At 45.0% G+C, this 20,398-nt stretch overlaps 1 protein-coding gene across 2 annotated transcripts in view; it reads right to left on the minus strand.

Annotated features, from left to right (window-relative positions):
- Nucleotides 1-20,398, minus strand: part of TMEM132C (transmembrane protein 132C) — a 310,537-nt gene that overhangs the window by 218,941 nt on the left and 71,198 nt on the right. Inside the window, exon 2 of one of the 2 annotated variants that reach the window (XM_054007020.1) lies at nt 199-1,087. The exons of the other annotated variant lie outside the window; for it this stretch is intronic. Within the exon in view, the coding sequence (XP_053862995.1) occupies nt 199-1,087 (889 nt within the window). The remainder of the gene's footprint in view (nt 1-198; nt 1,088-20,398) is intronic. 2 annotated transcript variants of the gene reach the window in all.

The raw sequence follows: 20,398 nt of genomic DNA on the forward strand, positions 1-20,398 counted from the left end.
GGGGTGTGGAATGCCAGCGAGGATTTCTTTAATGTCCTCTCTGTCTCCGGGGTTGGGGGGTGAAGAGATGAGAAGCGGGTTGCAATTAGGGGGCAGTTGTAAATATGAGTCCACCCCACACACTAGCTTAGGCTACTCCCCCTTTACATAAGCGTTTGCTACTGATGGAGAAACAAAGGCAAAACCAACCTACCGTACCTCAGTACGAACTGTTCCACCGTGGAATTGTTAGCGAGAGTCACAAAGACATTCACAACTTCTCCTTGCTTGACCGGCTTCGATGGCAGCCAGATGACAACATTACTGTCCAGCCTCAGCTCTGTCAGCTGAGAACTCTCCGGGGCTCGATAGAGGCTCACAGAGCCAATCCTCTGCAAGTGGGACATGGTCTCGTCCGTACCATCTTTTCCTGGCCGGATGGCATTCCCCTTCCGCACATCCTCAGTGGTGCACTCCCCAGTCTCGTCCCCCGGCTGGATGGTGTAGTACAGTTCCACAGGGCTCCCTTCAGACTGATCCGTCGCTTTCTTGCGGCCGGACACCACCGTGGGGGGGTTAAACCAGCTCGGCAGGAGTTCCAGCTCGGCCACGCACAATCCCAGATCCCCCTTCAGCCGGCAGCTGCCTCGGACTTCCCTCGTCTCGCGGAAGGCAAACACCCGCAGGCAAGGCAGCCTCTCCGTGGTACTGTAGTCATCCCAGTCCCTGCCCACAACATAGAACAGGATCTGGACTTTGGGCTTGCTTAGGTAAATTTTGTCACTCATGATGCAGGCTTTAAGTCTCCAGTTAAAAGTAAACTTGCTGGTGGATCCAAAAAAGTTTGAGGTTAACAGTAGGTCATGGGGCACTGCTTGTTCAACGGAAAAAGGTCCATAGCTGGCATTTAATACAGGTGGCCTCTTGGCTTTATATGGAAAAAAGGACTCCACCCGGGATTGCAAACTGGAGTTTCTCATGAAATCCTGATTGGCTTCTTTAAGAAAAAAGGAAGTCTCAGCACTGAAGATCCGATAGCTCACAGGTAGATATGTTGGTAAAGAAGAAAATCTCTGTATATTGTCCAAGCTCCCTCGACAATCTGTCACTATTAATAATAATAATACAAAAAGTTAGTAACCTGGAGCTTCATGGATTAGGCCAAAAGCAATTTATTGGTTCAAAATAAAAGGTTTCTCTTGACTCTAATGGAGCCACCTGCCACATTATTGTTCAATCAGTTGTGATAGAAAAATGATTACAGTTAAACGCTGGATTCTTCAGTATGTCACATGCATGGCAGAAAATATAGGCATTAGTCCTGCCCTGTATTTATACATTATTTCAACATAAAATATATACACATACACACACAGGGGTCTTCAGCATGATACATTTGTCTAGATTTAATTGAATTCAATGCTGTACATCAGGGTTGGCCAACCTGAGCCTGGGAAGGAGCCAGAATTTACCAATGTACATTGCCAAAGAGCCACAGTAACAAGTCAGCAGCCCACCACCACCACCACCAACTCCCCCGCCCCCCAAACCGCTCCCAGTGACTCTCGCCCACCGGCAGCCCCGCCGATCAGCACCTCCCCCTCCCTCCCCACACCTCCCAATCAGCTGTTTCGTGGCTTGCAGGAGGCTCTGGTTGGGAGGGGGAGGAGTGAGGGCACGGCAGGCTCAGGGGAGGGGGCGGGAAGGGGTGGAGTGGGGGCAGAGCCAGGGGTTGAGCAGTGAGCACCCCCCGGCACATTGGAAAGTTGGCGCCTGTAGCTCCAGCCCCGGAGTCGGTGCCTATACAAGGAGCCGCATATTAACTTCTGAAGAGCCGCATGTGGCCACCCCTGCTGTACATCCTCTAATTAACCCTCATAACACTCATCATTACCTCCAATTTACAGATGGGGAAACGGAAGCAGAACAGTTCAGTGACTTTTGCCCAGGGCCACCGATGAAGTCTGTGTTGGAGCCAGGATTAAAAAAAAAAAAAAAAAAAAAAAACCACACACATGAGTTCCTGAACTACACTGCTTCCCTGACTGATTGCAATGTTTGTCACCGATGTGCCTTGTAAGGTGGCCATCCATCCTGTTTTCTGGGACAACCTCAGTTTCCTTAAGGTGATCTCATATCCCAGACACACTGCTTCTCCCCAACCATTTTCAGGGTTCACCAAATGGCAGCACCTCACTGCAAAAGTGCTTTTGACGCAACATGATGAAGATACATCAAAATATCATCAAGTTGAACTATGATACACTGACATCACAGGAGAGGAGTTTGCTTCACTGGAGAAACACACATTGACTACTCTACCCTGGCCTAGATGGAAAAAGGGTAGCTAGTTCTCCACGGCTGTTTAATCCCTCACATATCTGATGAGCCTCCAAACAAGGATGCAAATTCCAGTGAGAAATATATCTACTAGAAATCAGCCTGAAACCACCATTTCTTAAGAAAAAAACTTCCAAAAAGTAATCAATGAGCTTTTGGTCACTACCTGCCCGGTATCCGATTGGAACCAGTAGCTTAGAAGTGAACAGCATTGCATTCCATTAGTAAGCCACTATAGCCAAATCTCTGACATTCCTCATTCATGTGTCACAGACCCTGGAACTGCTCCTGTTACTGTATTTCTCAGGTATCTCCACTGCTGGTATGGTTTTGGTCATTGTAGCTAGGGTCACAGTTGGCAGCCAATAGTGACAAACGGGCCTTCTAAAAACAAAAATCTCACACCCACAAAATTCCTCCAGTAAGTAAAACATTTTTTCACTGCCTGAGCCACTTGGCACGGAAGTCATCTCCCGCAGCAGACTTCTGAGGGATGTCAGGACGTATTAGCACTACAGGGTAGTATTTGCTGGACATACCTGTCACACTCCCCAGGCAAAGAGTTAAACCGGTATAGTTAACTCACTTTGTGAAACATCAATAAAACGACTACACCTTTGCACAAGTCTTGAAGGCGACAACACAAAAAGTTCGTTCACAAATTGGTAGAGTCCTTTTCTTTCCCATCTACTCTGCCTTCTTATAAACTTTCTTTCTGCCTTTTTAGTCTCTGTTTAATCACAGCATGCACAAGGCATTCAGTACATTGGTAAGTTCCACTCACCCATAGCTCTTGAAATCCTGCTAATCACTTTCACTGTAGGAACACTGGCTAGCAGATCAAAGTTAGTTTCCGCTCTACAGCCAAAGAGAAACCGCTCTGCAGATTGCTTTTCAAAAGAAATGACAAACATTTCTCCCGCCTCCCATGCGCCATCCAGAAACCTTATTTCTGGGTCACTAATTCTAGCAGCATGGTTTGCACCTCTATCGTTTAAGGTTGTGCTGGTATCTCCTATTTTCAGGGCTATAGATGCATCATGCTATAGACACATCGATGTGTGTAATATATGTAATATGTATAAAATCTCAAATCTGTAATGTATATGACATCCCTGTTATGTCCCCTCTCAGTCTTCTCGTCTCCAGATTAAACAAACCCAATTTTTTCCCCAACCTTCCCTCATACTTCATGTTTTCTAGACCTTGAATCATTTTTGTTGCTCTTCTCTGGACTTTCTCCAATTTGTCCACCTCTTTCCTGAAATGTGGAGCCCAGAACTGGGCACAATACTCCAGTTGAGGCCTAATCAGCGCGGAGTAGAGCGGAAGAATTATTTCTCGTGTCTTGCTTACAATACTCCTGCTAATACATCCCAGAATTATGTTTGCTTTTTTTGCAGCACTGTTACACCATTGATTCATATTTAGCTTGTGGTCCACTATGACCCCCAGATCTCTTTCTGCAGTACTCCTTCCTATATAGTCATTTCCCATTTTGTATGTGTGCAATTGATTGTTCCTTCCTAAGTGGAGTACTTTGCATTTGTCCTTATTGAATTTCATCCTATTTACTGCAGAACATTTCTCCAGTTTGTCCCAATCATTTTTAATTTTAAGCCTATTCTCCAAAGCACTTGCAACCCCGCCCAACTTGGTATCATCTGCAAACTTTATAAGTGTACTCTCTATGCCATTATCTAAATCACTGATGAAGATATTGAACAGAACTAGACCCAGAACCGATCCCCACAGAACCCCACTCAATATGCCCTTCTAGCTTGACCGTCAACCACTGATAACTACTTGCTGTGAACGGTTTTCTAACCAGTTATGCACTCACCTTATAATAGCTCCATCTCGGTTGCAAGTCTCTAATTTGTGTATGAGAAGGTCATGTGAGACGATATCAAAAGGCTTACTAAAGTCAAGGTATACCATATCTACCGCTTCCCCCCTATTCACAAGGCTTGTTACTCTATCAAAGAAAGCTATCGGGTTGGTTTGACATGATTTGTTCTTGGCCAATCCATGCTCTTATCACCTTATTATCTTCTAGGTGTTTGAAGAGCTGCATCAGCTTCAAGGCCATTATAGCACTATACCAGTTTACATCAGTTGAGGATCGGGACCTAAAATCTTTACACTAAAGTCTCTGAATGGCAAACAGTCACTCCCAGGGACTTTGATATCTGCTCAAGGTTCTCAGAGGTTCTTTGGTATAAGCCCTGATTCTGTAAAGAGATCATTCCATGTAGATTCTTACTCCCTTGTGGAGTTCCATCAAAGTCAAGGCATAAGAGAGAATCAGAGACATAATCAGGACACCAGAGATGACTGGAGTCGACTGATGTGCAGAACCTCCCATTCTCCCCACCAAATACTTATGGAAGTTCCAACTAGGAAGTGAAACCTGTAACGAAGGTCCATGTCTGGAGGATTTTTTCAAGCAGTAGGCTCACTGTCCTTTTAGCATGCCTGGCTACTAGTATTTTAATTATCTAGTAAAACCTAATTAAATGTTTTCAAGTAATACATAATCAATATCAGTCATTGCAGCAAATGACTCCTGCTGACAAGTAGACAACTTCATCACAGTTCTTCTGAGTGAGCATAATGTAAGCATATTGGAACCAGCAACCCCTGCAGGGGTGAATAGTTTTGGAGAATAAGAAAGAATCTCACGTTGCCTGGGACTTACGGGGGGAGGGGTGTATGGGAGGGAACACTACAAAGACAGACTAGGTGAGTGAGGTAATATCTTTTATTGGACCAACTTCTGCTAGTGAGAAAGATAAGCTCTCGAGCTACACAGAGCTCTTCTTCTCTGTATCGGGGTAGCCGTGTTAGTCTGTGTAGCTCATAAGCTTGTCTCTTTCACCAGCAGAAACTGGTTCAATAAAAGATATTAGCTCACCCCAGCTTGTCTCTCTAATATCCTGGGACCAACACAGCTAAAACAGACAGAAGACAAGGACCATAACTTTGAAACGATCATTTAAGGTGACGTGCATTTATATTTAAATCATACACCGGAATAGATGGTGGAATTAGTTTCCTTGCAATTAAGCAAATTGCCATTAACAGCAGAAAACACTAAAACTGGGGGTGGGAAGGGGAGTTAGGCACAGCCCTAGGCCTGCCAAAGGAAACCCCAATGAGGTGTAAATTACCAATGCAAGACCCTCTCTGTCAGCTGGAGTCACCTTTAAAATAGGTCAGTTTAACATACTGTTGCAATGTTACAAGACTTAAATTCCTGGTGTGCATTGTAATTCTGCAGGAAAAGAATGCTACAGATGACACTTGATGCACAGATTTCCCCTTAGTTGCACCAAAATATTAGTCTATTAGGGTTAGACCATGGAGTTACCAAGAGCCCTGGAATAGCGAGCACCATGTAGAAGATGACCTGCTGCAGCGGCAGAGCTGGGACTAAGTGGCGCCTGCTTCCCCTCTATGCTGGCTCAGCTGCATTGTGGGAGTGGAACCATAGTGCTGCATGCTCCCCACCCACTTGTGCAGAGTAAACGTGTATTTATAGGGACCGTTACGACAGCTCTTGTGAAATGATGCTGCTTTGCTACACAGCACGTGTGTTAAGTTACAGATCTATCCTTTTAGCAAGTCTTACTGGATTTTACTCAACGACGTACTGGAACCTTACAGGACACCTCATGAAGACGTCCTATCTAAGAGCAGGAGCTTGTAAACATTACCTACCGTAGACCCTGATTCAGGATACAATTAGGCATATCCTTAAGTGTAAGCGTTGAGTGGCTTCAATGGGACTTGAGCACATACTTAGCGCTTTCCTGATTAGGGAAAGTTTCCTGAAGTGGGACTATAGTACCTACTACAAGGGGCGTCCCACTGGCTTCAGCAGGATTACACAGGGTAGGAAGCCCCAACAGACTGACCCAATGTCCAATGAAGTCAGTGAGAGTCTATCCATCGAATAATGTCAGCAGGGCCGGTGCTACCATTAAGGCAAACGAGGCGGTTGCCTAGGGCGCTAGGATTTGGGGGTGCCAAAAAGCGGTGCCCCCAATTTTTCTTTTTACAGCATTCCTGGGCTGGGCTGCCGGTAGCACACTGACATGTGACACTCAGACTCCCTCTCCCAGCGCAGCGGCCGCTCCACTTCTCCTGCCTCTCAGGCTTGCGGCGCCAATCAGCTGTTTGGCGCCCCAAGCCTGGGAGGGGAGGAGAATTAGAGCAAGGGCGGCGTGCTCGGGGAGGAGGCGGAGCAGAGGTGAGCTGGGGTGGGGAGCTGCCGCATGGCTCCCCGGAGAGGGGGAGCTGCCGTGGGGGGGGGCGCCTCAGGGCAGGAGGGAAGCTGCCGCAAGGCTGGGGGGGGCGGGGCGCAAGGTGGAAGTTTTGCCTAGGGTGCGAAACTTCCTTGCACCGGCGCTGAATGTCAGAGCAAAGCTATCTGAACAGACTGGCGCACAGAAAGAAAAGAAAAAGAAAAGAAAATGCTTTGCTTTTATATTGTAATCTAACGGTTTCCACCTTCTGTTCTGCCATACGTAATGGAGTACTATAATTTTGTGCTGATAGCTTGACTGCCTTTTTATTTTAATACAAATTTCAAGCCTATAACTGATAAAAAGCGGTTATACACGTTCTCTTCACTTTGAATCCTAACCATGTGAAGTTGCACGTATAGACCATTATTTCAGAGATTTTTTTTATACTCTTCCATCTCTCCCCAATAACTTTCATGCCCTCTAACTCCCCTCTAGTATAACTAATTATCAACAGACTACATGTACTTTTTAGTGTGTCTGCTGATCAGCCGCACAGTCTCCTGTTTCTAAACTGATCAGAGAATCTATTCAGCACACTGGCTAGTTTTTCTGAATTTTATATTCTAATGCATGATTTAAATGAAGCATCCATTAAGTTCATGCTTTATTCTGTTTGAAAGAGTGGCCACATTTTCATTTATTTGTTAGAAGGAGATTAGCATGAATACCCTAAAAAGGAAAATTACCTTTTAGAGAATAATTAGGAATCAAGCTCATAATGACGGTTGGATGTGGTGGTCAGATGTCAGGGATGAATTTCTCAATATTAAACCTACTCTTGCTCAACCATTAAAGCGAAAAAAAAAAAAAGAGTTCTCACAAAGAGCTAGGGAATAGAGGTCTGTCTTGAGAATTCAATAAGGACTAGATACACAGTTTTCTGTACCCATATGCTATGTGGGTGCGGGTGCGGGAGGTGATTTACAGCCCCTAATGTGGACACAGTTACATCAGTATAAAGGTGCTCTATTTACCAATGGAAATAAACGATACTGGCGTAAGCACATTATACTTGTATAAATGCATCCATATTAGGAAAGTTACTTATACTTGTGAAAGTGATGCAAAGCAGTACACCTTGTGTATACAAGGTCTAAATTCTGGATATCTCATCTGAGAAACTCCTTGAGAAAGAGGCTAAACCACCATGTAATTGGGATCAAATAAGCTGAGGTCACATTTCAAACAGGCCTTGTGGAAGAGAGAAGAAAGTCTGGAAGTTGGAGTAAGGGAGGAAACAGGTAAGTATCAATCCTGTATCTTTTGTTAAAGCGTGGATTCTCAAGCTGGGACTTGCAAACAGGTGTCAGCACTTTGTGTGAGCCCTTTGTCCTCCCATATTACTAACTGGAAAGGGGCTACAGCTAGGCAGAGAGGAGCCCCAGTATAGAAACAGGGATCCCAAAATGGAAAATGTTGGGGATTACTGAGCTCAACAATTAGACAAAAGCAAAACTTAAAACCTGCAAATCACTGCTCCCTCGTGTCTTTTTGTAACAGCCTAGTAACTTCTTTAATCCCGTGTCAGACAGTTTCCTCTTGTACCATACACTGCTTTAGTGTTTCATCTGAACCCAAACATGCATGCTCTATGCACATCGTCATCGGCATCAGCGGTACACCCAAGCTTAAATTCCCATATTCTATCGAGGCAGATTGCTGAAACTGGATATCAAACCATGAACCCTGATCTAGGTTATTCTCTCTTGGATACCAAGATGAGAACTGGGCCCCAGGCATTGGATTCAATGGAGTGGTCATAAAACCCTGATATTTTAAAGCCATCCTGCGCAGAGGTAATTTTGAAATAACTTTCCTTTGGACTGGAAGTTACGGATTTGGATGCTGGGTGCAAGGGGATCGGCCAACCGCCAAGCGCACTTGCTGGCTGATGTTTAAAGTGCCACTGAGCCTTCAAGAAAATCATCTGCCTCTTCCCTCAGCCAGAGGGCCTGGGCAGGAAGCAGCCAATGAGAAGAAATCCACCCTTGCAAAGGACTTCTCCTGAACTCTGTATGGCCCGTGCAACAGCAAATAATCCCCCCAGGGAGCAAATCACCTGGAATGGGGAGGAAAGGGGGAGAAATGGCCATCATCTCTCTGCTTCCATACCAATCTGCAAGCTGGGCTGGGACCCTATGCCACCCCCATAGATGGTGCAGAGAGATTGTTTGCTCAGCTCTATTAAGAGTTCTGATTTCAGGAAACTGAGAATCAAAGTCCTGTGATGAGGATTAGTAGTGTTTCCCTATCTGGTATCAAAATCACATACCCTTGGCAACTAATAGGACCTTTTATTTTAAAGCGGAGATGTAGCTTGAACCTTATTTAATCCTGTTTGCCTGGAGTTACTGATGCTACATCAAACAAGAGATGGAAGGAGACAGCACATGTAGGTATTTTCAACATGTTTCATATTTTATTAAAATAGTCTGGAAATTAATTAACTTTCTTTGTTCAATATGTGGCGTTTCACCTGCTTTGAAATGAAAACTGCAAGAACATTGATGAAGGGGTTGTGTAATTTCACCAGACTTCCCCCCAAAATCCCTGCATCCTTTGGGGAAATTATCTTCTGCGACTTATTAAAGACAAACTTCACATTAAACATCAGCAGATATCCATGGGCCTCTCCTGAACAACTGTACAAAGAGGAAGTACTTTTTCCTTTTCTCTTCTTTTCCAGCAGAGGAAGAACAGAGCAGTCACAGAATGGCGAGCAGATGTGTCTAGGGGCATGAAAGAAGGTAGGTCAGAAGTTTCTGTTCTTCCTGTCTCTTAACAGAAGAATTTAACAAGATTTTTAAAAAGGGATTGGACATTGATATTGATATCAAGAATATCCAGAGTAGTTGTAAATAAAGACAACAACATTTTTGGAAGGGATATTAAATCTCATTTTGACGGTTAAACCAAGCTCTAGCTATGGGAGATCAGGAGGAGACCTAACATAGGGGGACAGATTATCCCACATCTGCTCTTGTGGAGTTCATACACCCTCCTTCAAAGCACACACACACACACACACACACTTGCATATATATGTTATTAGATTACTTTACATTTTTCCCTAGTGCAAAGGAGGGTCTTTAGTACCTAATCCAGAAACAAAGTCGAATACTTATAGAATTAGAAAAAAGTGAATACCATAAATTGATTTTGTGTCATTTCATGACAGATCACACACTGCATTTTATGTTTGGTTATATGGTTATATCTGCCTGTCCTTTTGATTATGGAAACTAGCAGTTCCCTTTCATTTGCAAACCTGTCTTCTCCTGCTCATTCTTGCAACTGATGCATATGTCAACCAAAGACTGCATCTGACATTCAGGAGTGAAATCTATAAACTGTTTCTCAGATTGGTTGATGACCTTAAAAGTGTATGCCCAATCTGGTATGTGCAAAGGTCAATGGAAGTTACAAAAAATTGCTCTCACTCTCAGTGCTGACATTACGGCATGTCTGCTTTGGTAAGGCCATCAGACATACATCGCCTAGTTCATTGTTTAAAGACAAAGATTGTATCCGAGATTGGAATTTCAGTTAACGAAGGGCTTTGTTACTGGATGAGCGTTGGAAAAGCTAAGTTCTATGTCAGGCATTGTTCACAAACTTCCTTCCTCCTGCCACTAGATGTAAAATGTTTTAAGAGTGATTTACAATAGGTAAATGTCATATGAAGTCATTTGGTTCCAGTGAGGTCTGTCTTGTTGTGGTATACTTCATTGCTCCTTCAGAAACCCAAAGCAATAACATGTAAACTGATTTGGTCTGATGCTTACCATAGGGGAGAGGGAGTTGGCACACCTCAGTTCTATTCTTTAGTCTGACAATGACTCATTGTGACCACAAGCAACTTCTATGCAACTCAGTTTACCTGCCTAGAAAATAAGAATAGAAGCAGCTAGTCAATGAAGCTTCACTGGTAACGTTTGTAAATAACTTTGAGCCCGATATTTAAAGAGGCAGATGAGTGCCCAGGGGGATTTTCACAAGCAGATAGGAACTTAACTCCCATTGAAACCAATAGATATTAGGCTTCTATCTTCATCTTCAGGCACCTAAATACCTTTAAAAATCTGCCCCTTTGAGATCATCAGCTAAACATTTTCATATAAAAGGTAAAGCACTATTATTTTTAAAAGCCTACAAAAATGGCCTAGTGTGGGTCAGAAACCGGAAAGAAAGAAGGCTCTGGGATCAAGATTTCATAAAGTAATTAGTGATATGGGATGCCTCAAGCCCAGGGTGTCCCATTTGAAACATCTTGAAGGGGCCTGGCTTTCAAAGGATGCCAGTTAGCCCTGTCTGAAAATCAGGTCAATCCAAAATGAAGACACATAAAATCACTAGTCACATTTTAAAACCTTGGCCAAGATGTCATGCTTTGATCTAATATACAAAAAGCTCACAATTTGAATACATATTATGGTAAGTGGGAACATACACGTTACAATCATGGGAACAAATAACTCTGCCCTGGACAATATGCCAATTCTTCTAGCCACATCCTTCTCGCTATCTCTCTCTGTAAATAGCACGGTCCTTTCTTCAGCTGCTCTAGTCACTCCTCTGTTCAGACACTGAATTGTTTTATACATAGTCCACGTTTAACATGAGATTGGAACCTCGATCCTGAAGTGTGTGACTTTGCTGAGCACCCTCCACTGCCCGATTTCAGTGGGAGTTGAGGGGGCTAAGAACATGGCAGGAGGCACTCAGAACCTCACGGGATTGAGCCCTAGAAGAACAGCTACCTAGGTGTAGGAAGACAAGAAATTATATCCAATGAATGAAATGCAATGTTTTCCCCTACTGTTCCCTATTCACACACACTTTTTCAAAGAGCTACATTTTCCGAAGCCAATTTGTAATAATCTCTCCAGAATCTTCTACAAAAAGACCACAGACCCCTGCAATACTGAGCTAAGAAGAGCAGTAGTAGCAGATAATTATACAGTAGTTTCAGGACCTTAGTGCGTACAGACTGATGAGCTACTTTTAGGTCCTTAACATTCCAGTATTGCTACACTGATGCTATGGATTTTTGTTTACCCACTTGGGCATTTTTTCATGTTCTAATTGACTACATGTCAGCCCACCTTAAGTGCAAGCAGCAGAGCAAACCTCTTTCCAGGGTAACAGCTCCATTTCCTTGTCAGCACTTTCCCCAGGCCCATCATGAGAATGAAAAGTTTACAGAGATACCACATATCAGTTCTGTTAGTTATATGGTTTGGATTAGTGGCAGTTTTAAACAACCGCATTCAATAATCCTTTCGGCTTCCCATTGCTTTGTCTATGGTCTCATAGGAGGCATTCAGAATATCCGATCAAAAAAAGTTTGATCAGCAAAAATGCAACTCTGCCACCCCTCCCAATATCTGTGATTGCATCATACATTTAACTATACCTTAATTTAGGCCCAGACTCTGTAAACATCACACCTGGTAGTAAAGGCTTCCAGGAGTAGACCCTAAGGGTATGTCTACACTGGAATAAATAAAAACCTACGGCACCAAGACTCAGAGCCTGGGTCAACTGACTCAAGCTCACGGGGCTAAAAATTGCAGGGTAGACATTTGGGCTCTGGGACCCTGGTCAATTTTTAGCCCCAGCCCCGCGAGCCTGAGTCAGCTGACCCAAGCCAGCCACAGCCATGCCATGGGTCTTTTATTGCCGTGTAGACATACCCTTAGACTGTAAATGCTTAGGAGCAGGAACCAAAGGCTTGTTTCTGTGTTGCCCTACTTATGCATCATTTATACCCATGCAATGCGAAGTTGGTGTAAATCATGCCATTCTGGTTCGGTAGAATCTATCACTCACTCTGATTGAGCTCAACGGCTTCTCAGTGCAACGGAGAATCGGGTTCTATTTCTTTTACTTCTCTATGAAGCACTGAGGACCAAATCCTTTGCTGGTGTCAATGAGCACAACTCCACAGATTTCAATGGTGTTCCATCCATTTGCACTGGGAGCAAACCTGAGCTGACATCTATTTATGGGTGAGTATAGATAAGAATCCATATTTCTGAGATCTGATTCCAAATTCAAAGCTGCAATTCCACCAGTCTCATGATAGTAACAGATTACTGGAAATGCAATATTAACCAGTTCAAAACATGAACTCTTGAATAGATAGGAATAATAAGGGAATAAAAATATCATCATAGATACAAGTGTTTTCCCCCAGGATGGATTGCAAACTGCTTTACAAAGTGAAATACAAACTGTGTGTCCAGGGTCCACTTCACCCACCACTGAAGTGCAGCCACTTAAGTTGGCATGTGGCAATTATTTAACAACCTACCACAATACACAGCAGTTCAGGACAAGAGTGAAAGAATATTTTATTCAGTACAGCAGGGGAGGGCCTTTTGGGCTACAAATAGGAATTTGGCCAGGACACTAGGACCTGGATCCCTACTCATGCAAATATACGACGGGATCTTTTGAAGACCATAATTGCTCAGTATCTTGATTTTATATCTCCTGAAAGATGGCAGCTCCACCAGCACAATGTCCCCTAGTACTATACTAGAGCACTGGTTCAGAAATGCCTTAGATGGGAGAGTGCCACCTACTGTATCACAACACAACTTGCTGCAGCACACTGGTACACTTTGGAGGCCTTCCCTTCAATATTGTCTGAGCCTGCTTGGCTTGTAAGGGCTGGCAGGATAGCAGAACAAGTAGGTATGGCTGTTGGCCAAATACAGAGCACAGTGAGGAAGTCTGAAATAACCCTGACAAGCATTCAGGCCATTCGGAGTTAACAATGGAGGCAGAAGAACCTTGGATCAGGGTGGTGGGTGACCTTATTCCTCCCTGGAATCACATCACTCCATGAATACACACACAAACACACACACACACAGTTTTGGGTCTGAGCCAGCAGGTTCATAAGTTCTTGGCAGTGTTGTTGTAGCCCTGCTAGTCCCAAGATATTAGCGAGACATGGTGGGTGAGGTAATATCTTTTATTAGACCAATTTCTGAGCATGGAAGGTAGACACTTTTGAACTTACATAGAGGCCCAGACCTGAAAAAGAGTTCTGTGTAAACTTGATAGCTTGTCTCTTTCACCAAGAGAGGCTGGTCCAATAAAATATATTACATCACCCACTTTTTGTCTCTATCTTCTAAGTGACTGCTTGGGTTTCCTTACTATGTGGCGGGGAAGTGGGGAGGGGAGGATTCACACAGTGAGATTTAGAGACTGATGCTCAGCTGTTAACTTCAGTGAACCTATATTGATTTATAAAAGGAGCAATGCTGATCTCCACCAGCTGAGGATCAGATATTCATATGGAAATTTCATTTGACAGTAAAGAGAGACAAATTGTTCTCCCTCTTCTCCCCAATCCTCCTCAGAGCCCTTTGGAACCTGAGGTGCCAAACACGAAGCATTTTAGTATCTACACATAAACTAGGCCTCTTAAATCCAAATTCCATGGATAGGTCCCCGTTTCTCACCTCGGACCCAAGACAATGGAATTTAGGAGGAGGTCAAGTAAGACACAAAGCCGGGGATGGCCTTGCCTGGAGGGGAAATGGCCTCAGTAACACAGGTAACCCCCAAATAACTCTTCATCATTGGGCAAGAGGTGGGATTTCCACACCAAGTTGGCGGCAGGAGAGCTTCATAAACAGACATCTGGAAATCAGTGTGGAAAAGCACCTGCTTTCTCAGGTTTAATTAACAGTGAAGGTTAAAGCACTGGGGCTGGTCCACCACAGCACAACTGAGAACTGCCTCCAAAGAGTGACCTCGTTGACGTGACCACACAGAACCGCTTTACCCGCAGCCGCTAAACAACCTTCTTTTTTTAATTGAAAAGGCCTCATCAGTGGGTGAATCACTGTTGAAACCTGCCTTGGTGCCAGGGAGAGACCAGTGTAAGGATTAGAAATGAGCACAGCCTGGGCTGCAAAACTACTCAGCGGGGATCCCTAAAACACTCATCTCAGCAGCAGAGACCAGTACCTCAGGCATCTGAGCTGGCAACATTCAGAGATCTCACCGTGTGAGGGGCTACTGCTAATCACGGGATTTCCAGGAACAGCCCATCTCTACTGTGGAAACATTGCCCAGAAGTAATACTCCTGAGCGTGTCATCAGACCTTGCACTGTACTGCCAAATCTGTGACTTCACCATAGACCGGTAGGTGCCCGCCAAGCTCCGACATCCAACATGAAATGCTGTTGTTATTGGCAGAACACTGGGGGCTGGGAGGGCGTGATAGGAAAGATGCAGAGCTGTCCTGCATGCCTCCAAAAAGGCTGAAGCCACCGACTCTCTTGGGCAGGTGTAAAGCAGAAGCTCATACTTTATATTTGGGAGGGGGAGGAGAGGAGTTTTTCACCCTTTTCCTTGTAGAAATAGCCTTGGAAATGTCAGACTGATTGCTAGTGCTGAAAGGAATACGCTACTGGACTCCATTTCTGCAGCAGGAGCCTTAAGTATGCGTGTGCGTTGGAGGGTGGGGGTGGGGAACAAGACCTAAAAGTGCATGTGTGCACACACACTTTTGATGTAAAAAGAGTCTGAAGTGTGAGCTGCATCCCCAAGAATCATCTCAGTGCTCCTCTAGCACTCTTAAGCCCCCCTAGACGAAGGGGTGTGACACTGATGGACAGGAGTCTGTTACACTGTGTGTTGGGAGTGACAACATTGGGCTGCTCAAAAAATGCTAGTGCCAACGTTGAAAGAGATCAAGTGTCCCAAACCTCCACAATACTGAAGAAAGAGAGACAGAGAGAGACCCACCAGCAGGCCCCTCTGCAAGGCAGTGAAACTTCGCACTGCTATAAATTAATCAAGTGTTATATTGAGAAAGGACAAAAATAACTTCCCCTAATCTCCTCCCCCTTATGCCCCGGCAACAGGTCCTTTCCTGAACTCAGCCAGCTGTGGACGCGGGAGCTTAGCCGCCTGTGATGAAAATATGTTTTTCCAACAGGTGCAGCCCTTAAAGGTAGAATTAATTTTTCCCTTTCTTGGCGAGTGTTTCTGGATCCTCGGGGAAATTAATGAGCACACACCGAATACGTTTACATAATATCACCCCAGGATTTATCCTATTCAATGCCAGAAGTGCTTTTAATCTTTCCTCTGAGGGCGAAGGAAGCATGGGGGGCATGAAGGGAAGGGCATGTCAACACAACCTGATCTCCATACTGGCAGCATGACGGTCTCCACTGTATTGATGCCTTTAAAGCACCGGGTGAGCCTACTGGCTCAGGTGACAAAGGAAGCCGAAGAAGAGGAAGGGGTTACAGATGAGTAAGACCCATTGATCTGATTGGAAGTGTGGAAGGGCTCCATTGCCAGTGGGATTCCTGCAAGTACAAGACATGCTAAGAGTCCTTGGGGCCCTAAAACCCCAGCTCTGAACTCCTCATTCCTCTCCCCATTGTCAGCCCCATTGTTCTTCATACTTGTGGTTTGTCCATACTTACTGGAGGATCGACGCGTGCCGATTGATGCATCGGTGGTCGATTTAGCAGGTCTAGTGAAAACCCACTAAATCGACTGCAGATCGCTCTCCCATCGACTCCTGTACTCCACCTGACCGAGAAGCGCAAGAGGAGTTGACGGGAGAGCATTTCCCGTTGACATAGTGTAGTGTGGACCCCCCGGTAAGTAGATCTAAGGACGTCGACGTCAATAATACATTGCATAACTTAGATTGATCCCCCCCCCGTAGTGTAGACAAGGCCTTAGTGAACTACAGTGCCAGTGAAATGGAAGAGGGGCTTGTTATAGTTCCATGGTTACACACAAACCACACTGTTGCATGCATTTAAGCCTAGATGGAATCTTTCTCGGGTCACCTTTTGAGGTCTCTCATATATGGGACAATTTGCAGCTAAGCACCCCTGAAGCCTCATTCCCAGGCTCCTTCCTCAGATCGTTATCTACCATAGGATTTTTCTATATCACCAAATCACCCTAGGATCTAAGCTGTTCCTAGGTCAATTAAACCTCCAAGGTGAAGTCCCTAGTGGACTTCAGATCCATACTCTGGTCTCTGCTCTCAGTTTCCTCTCTGCTCTAGGATCCCCTGAAGACTCAGGTTTGGCGAACGCTGTTTTGCGAGCTCTGATTCACTTAGAACACAAACCATGGTGAACGTCAGTGTGCACAACTGTAAGTGAAACATACTTGCTTGCATACACTCTTTATATGGAGTGTATTTTCATTGCCGAGCCAAGCCCTGAGCTAATTCCCAGCACTTTGGCCGCTCATCCTGTCTGAGTGAAGAATGGGTCAAATACCTCCTCCCTGGTGTAACCCCAGAGGTCAATGAAGTTACGCCAGGCAGGAATTTGGTCCAAAGCGCCTGTCCCTGGCAGTTGGGATCAAGACAATACCATGTCAGCTGCGATTAAGGATGCCGATTGCTTCTGGGGGCAGGCAGAAACAATGAAAGCCCTTGTGCTGGAAGAGCGTTAAGATAACATTCACGGATGCCTCCACTTCTGCAGTTTTATCGCCTTCATTCGGTTAACAAAACAATTAGGTCAAATTATTAATAAAAGCAAATCTCTATTAATTGTTATGCTGGGCATAATTCAAACATTGCTCAGTGTACAATGCTTATCTTGCATCTCCCAGTCACAGTGCTTCCCTCTGTTAGGCTAGCCAATTAAAGCAGAAGGGTGCAAGTCTCATTAAACAGGTCACGCACGTTCAAAATCCAAAAAACTTTTATGGGAATTATTTTTCCTTACAGTACATGCGCTTATAAAACCCATACTGCCCTCACGGCCCAATGTCCTGGAGCACACTCCTGTAAACTAGTTTTGGTTTATAGTCGCTTTTGGACTGTAGTACTGTCTATTTTTCTCCTGTTAGGAGGCTATTTAAACCTGGCTGAGCTTCAATTCAGGTACAGACACGTAGCCACCTAGGAGCTCCATTCATGGCCAGCTGCAATAAACACGACATGCTGTAACTTGAGCAGGTAATTTTGATAGCTGCTGGAGACACTCATTCAAAACAACAGAGGGTCCTGTGGCACCTTTAAGACTAACAGAAGTATAGGGAGCATAAGCTTTCGTGGGTAAGAACCTCACTTCTTCAGATGCATTGGAGAAGTGAGGTTCTTACCCACGAAAGCTTATGCTCCCAATACTTCTGTTAGTCTTAAAGATGCCACAGGACCCTCTGTTGCTTTTTACAGATTCAGACTAACACGGCTACCCCTCTGATCATTCAAAACAGAGGAGAGAGAGAGAGGACCAGAGTACGTTTAGAGATACTATAAATACCGAGCTATTCCCAGGGAAAACCAAGAACTGGCACATGTGCCCTACAACCAGAGATGGCATAAGGGTCTGTTTGCATTACACGGAGTCCCCTAAACGAATCCTGTATTTGTGCTGTTTTGCATTCAATGCAGTAGCATGGAATCACCCTGCCAATGGTGGATATGGCCCTTAAGAGAATGGACAATGTCCAACTCCTGCCTGGGGGCTGTATCGGATGATCAGTGACAGAGAGGAAGGTCATTACACGCTAGTCTTAAAGGGAAGACCTGCAATATGGGGCAATCCTCAAAGGCCAGCCAGGTTTCCAGTCCGATAGCTGTGCCAAGTATTCCTTTAATCCTTCATTTACCCGTAAATCTGCCACTCTGTTCGGCAGGCTTTTACTGGTATTGGGTTTCAGCTTTTGGGTTTCAGCTTAAAGCATACACTGTGTAGCCCTAATGAGAAACTCAATCTGTTAATGGGCAGACCTTCTCCACAGGACCGAGTCTTGGCAACAGGAGTCAGTCCCTGAACTTTCACCTCCCACTTGGCAGCATACCAGACTAACTCAACATCTCTGGGCTGGCTTACATTATCAGCTCGTTATTAACATACATCATAGCCGGATCTCTTTTATATGCACCCAGCAAACAGGAAACACCACCAAGGGAGGGCTCCTCATTTTTGTCTGACTCTGGAGCTCATAAAAATGGACTAATTAGAACCAGCAACAGTGCAGCGGGGCATTGTGCAGATTTCCCTGTATGTTCTCTGCCTAGTCCAGAGGTGGGCAAACTACGGCCCACGGGCCACATCAGCCCGCAGGACCGTCCTGCCCGCCCCCTGAGCTCCTGGCTGAGCAGCTAGCCCCCGGCCCCTCACCTGCTGTCCCCCTTCCCCTGCAGTAACGCTGCCGCGCAGCAGCGCTCTGGGTGACAGGGCTGCGCGCTCATGCGGACAGTGCGGCAGTGTGTCTGGCTCCGGCCGGGAGGCACCGCTTCAGACATGCTGCTCTGAGCGGCATTGTAATGGGGCCGGGGGGGGGATGGATATGGGGCAGTGGGTCCTGGGGGGCAGTCAGGGGACAGGGGACAGTTGGATGGGGCAGAGGTTCGGGGGGACAGGAGAACAGGGGAGATTGGATAGGGGGTAGGGTCCTGTGGGGCGGTTAGGGGGTGGGGTCTTTTGAGGGGGGCAGTCAGGGGGCAGAAAGTGGGAGGGATTGGATAGGGGGCGGGGGCCAGGCTGTTTGGGGAGGCACAGCCTTCCCTACCCTGCCCTCCATACAGTTTCGCACCCCGATGTGGCCCTCAGGCCAAAAAGTTTGCCCACCTCTGGCCTAGTCACCTTAGTCCTGACTTGGAAGAACATGAGGGATTGTCAGCAGTATTGTACCTAATGCTGTGGTGGTTCTGTGGCTGTCTACAGTAGTTAAATACAGTCATGGGGGCTGCATTAGAGCCTCACCGTTTTTAATGTGTTTATCTTCACCACACCTCTATGACCATTCTTACCCCAATGTGGAGTCCTCTCAAGGGAAGTAGAGCTGTGGGAACGCTTACCAGTTGGCTTCAGAATGAATCCACCATGGTTCTGAGTTCAAACAAATCCCCTTTGCTCACCGCAACGTTGTAAGGTAAGTTCAGGTTTGATGGGGTTGTGCATGCTCACAAGAGTTTAGTGAGCTCAGTGGCCATATTGGTCAAAATCCATGTGATTTATCCTAAAAAAGAGGGTTCAAGCTTGAAAGAAACTGAGGAACAGCAGCCCCAAGTAACTTTTGGATGTTCAAACAAAGTTCATAGCCAGCTTTGATGGAAATGTTGCCTCCCTGAACAGCATTCATGTGAACCAGATGTGGTCAGCAAATGCATGCCAAACAAACACTAATGAAGCCAGATTTGGAGGCATTTGAGGTTGAGCAAAAAGCATATCACACCTCTAGTAAGGTAAAACTAGGACATATTTTCACTCTTAACCTAAGGCAGGACTTGCATACAAGTTTCCAGAGCTAAGGAGTTTTTGCAGGAATCTACTGACACCAGAGTTCCTTGGAAGTTATCTGCATTACTTAACTTTGATTCTGTTTTCATCCATGTAATTAGAAGGATTTTTTGTGAATTACCTTTGCATGGACACTACAGATGGTTTTATAAAATAGCAATTCTTGCATGTATACAAGTGCGTCAGATATATATTCCTTTTAAAAGAATGAATGAGTTTTCTCACTACCACTAAGTACAGCTTCAGAAAACTCAAGCTAATTGACCCGATCTCCAGAAAGAAATGTGCAAGAAATCAATGTAGGTTGTTTATTTGATAATCCCTAACCATGTGACTGAATGATACAGTACCATTTGGTCCAATAAAAGCAGTTTTCATTAACTTGTAAAATGGCATGTTTAAGATCTAACACTCAGTAGTTAAAAGTAAAGATGGTAACACCTGTTATGGTAGAAGATCAAAGCCTGGTGGATGTTTCCCCTTTGTGGACAAACCGG

Source organism: Malaclemys terrapin, chromosome 16 (assembly GCF_027887155.1).
Source record: "Malaclemys terrapin pileata isolate rMalTer1 chromosome 16, rMalTer1.hap1, whole genome shotgun sequence".
Classification (NCBI taxonomy): Eukaryota; Metazoa; Chordata; order Testudines; family Emydidae; genus Malaclemys; species Malaclemys terrapin.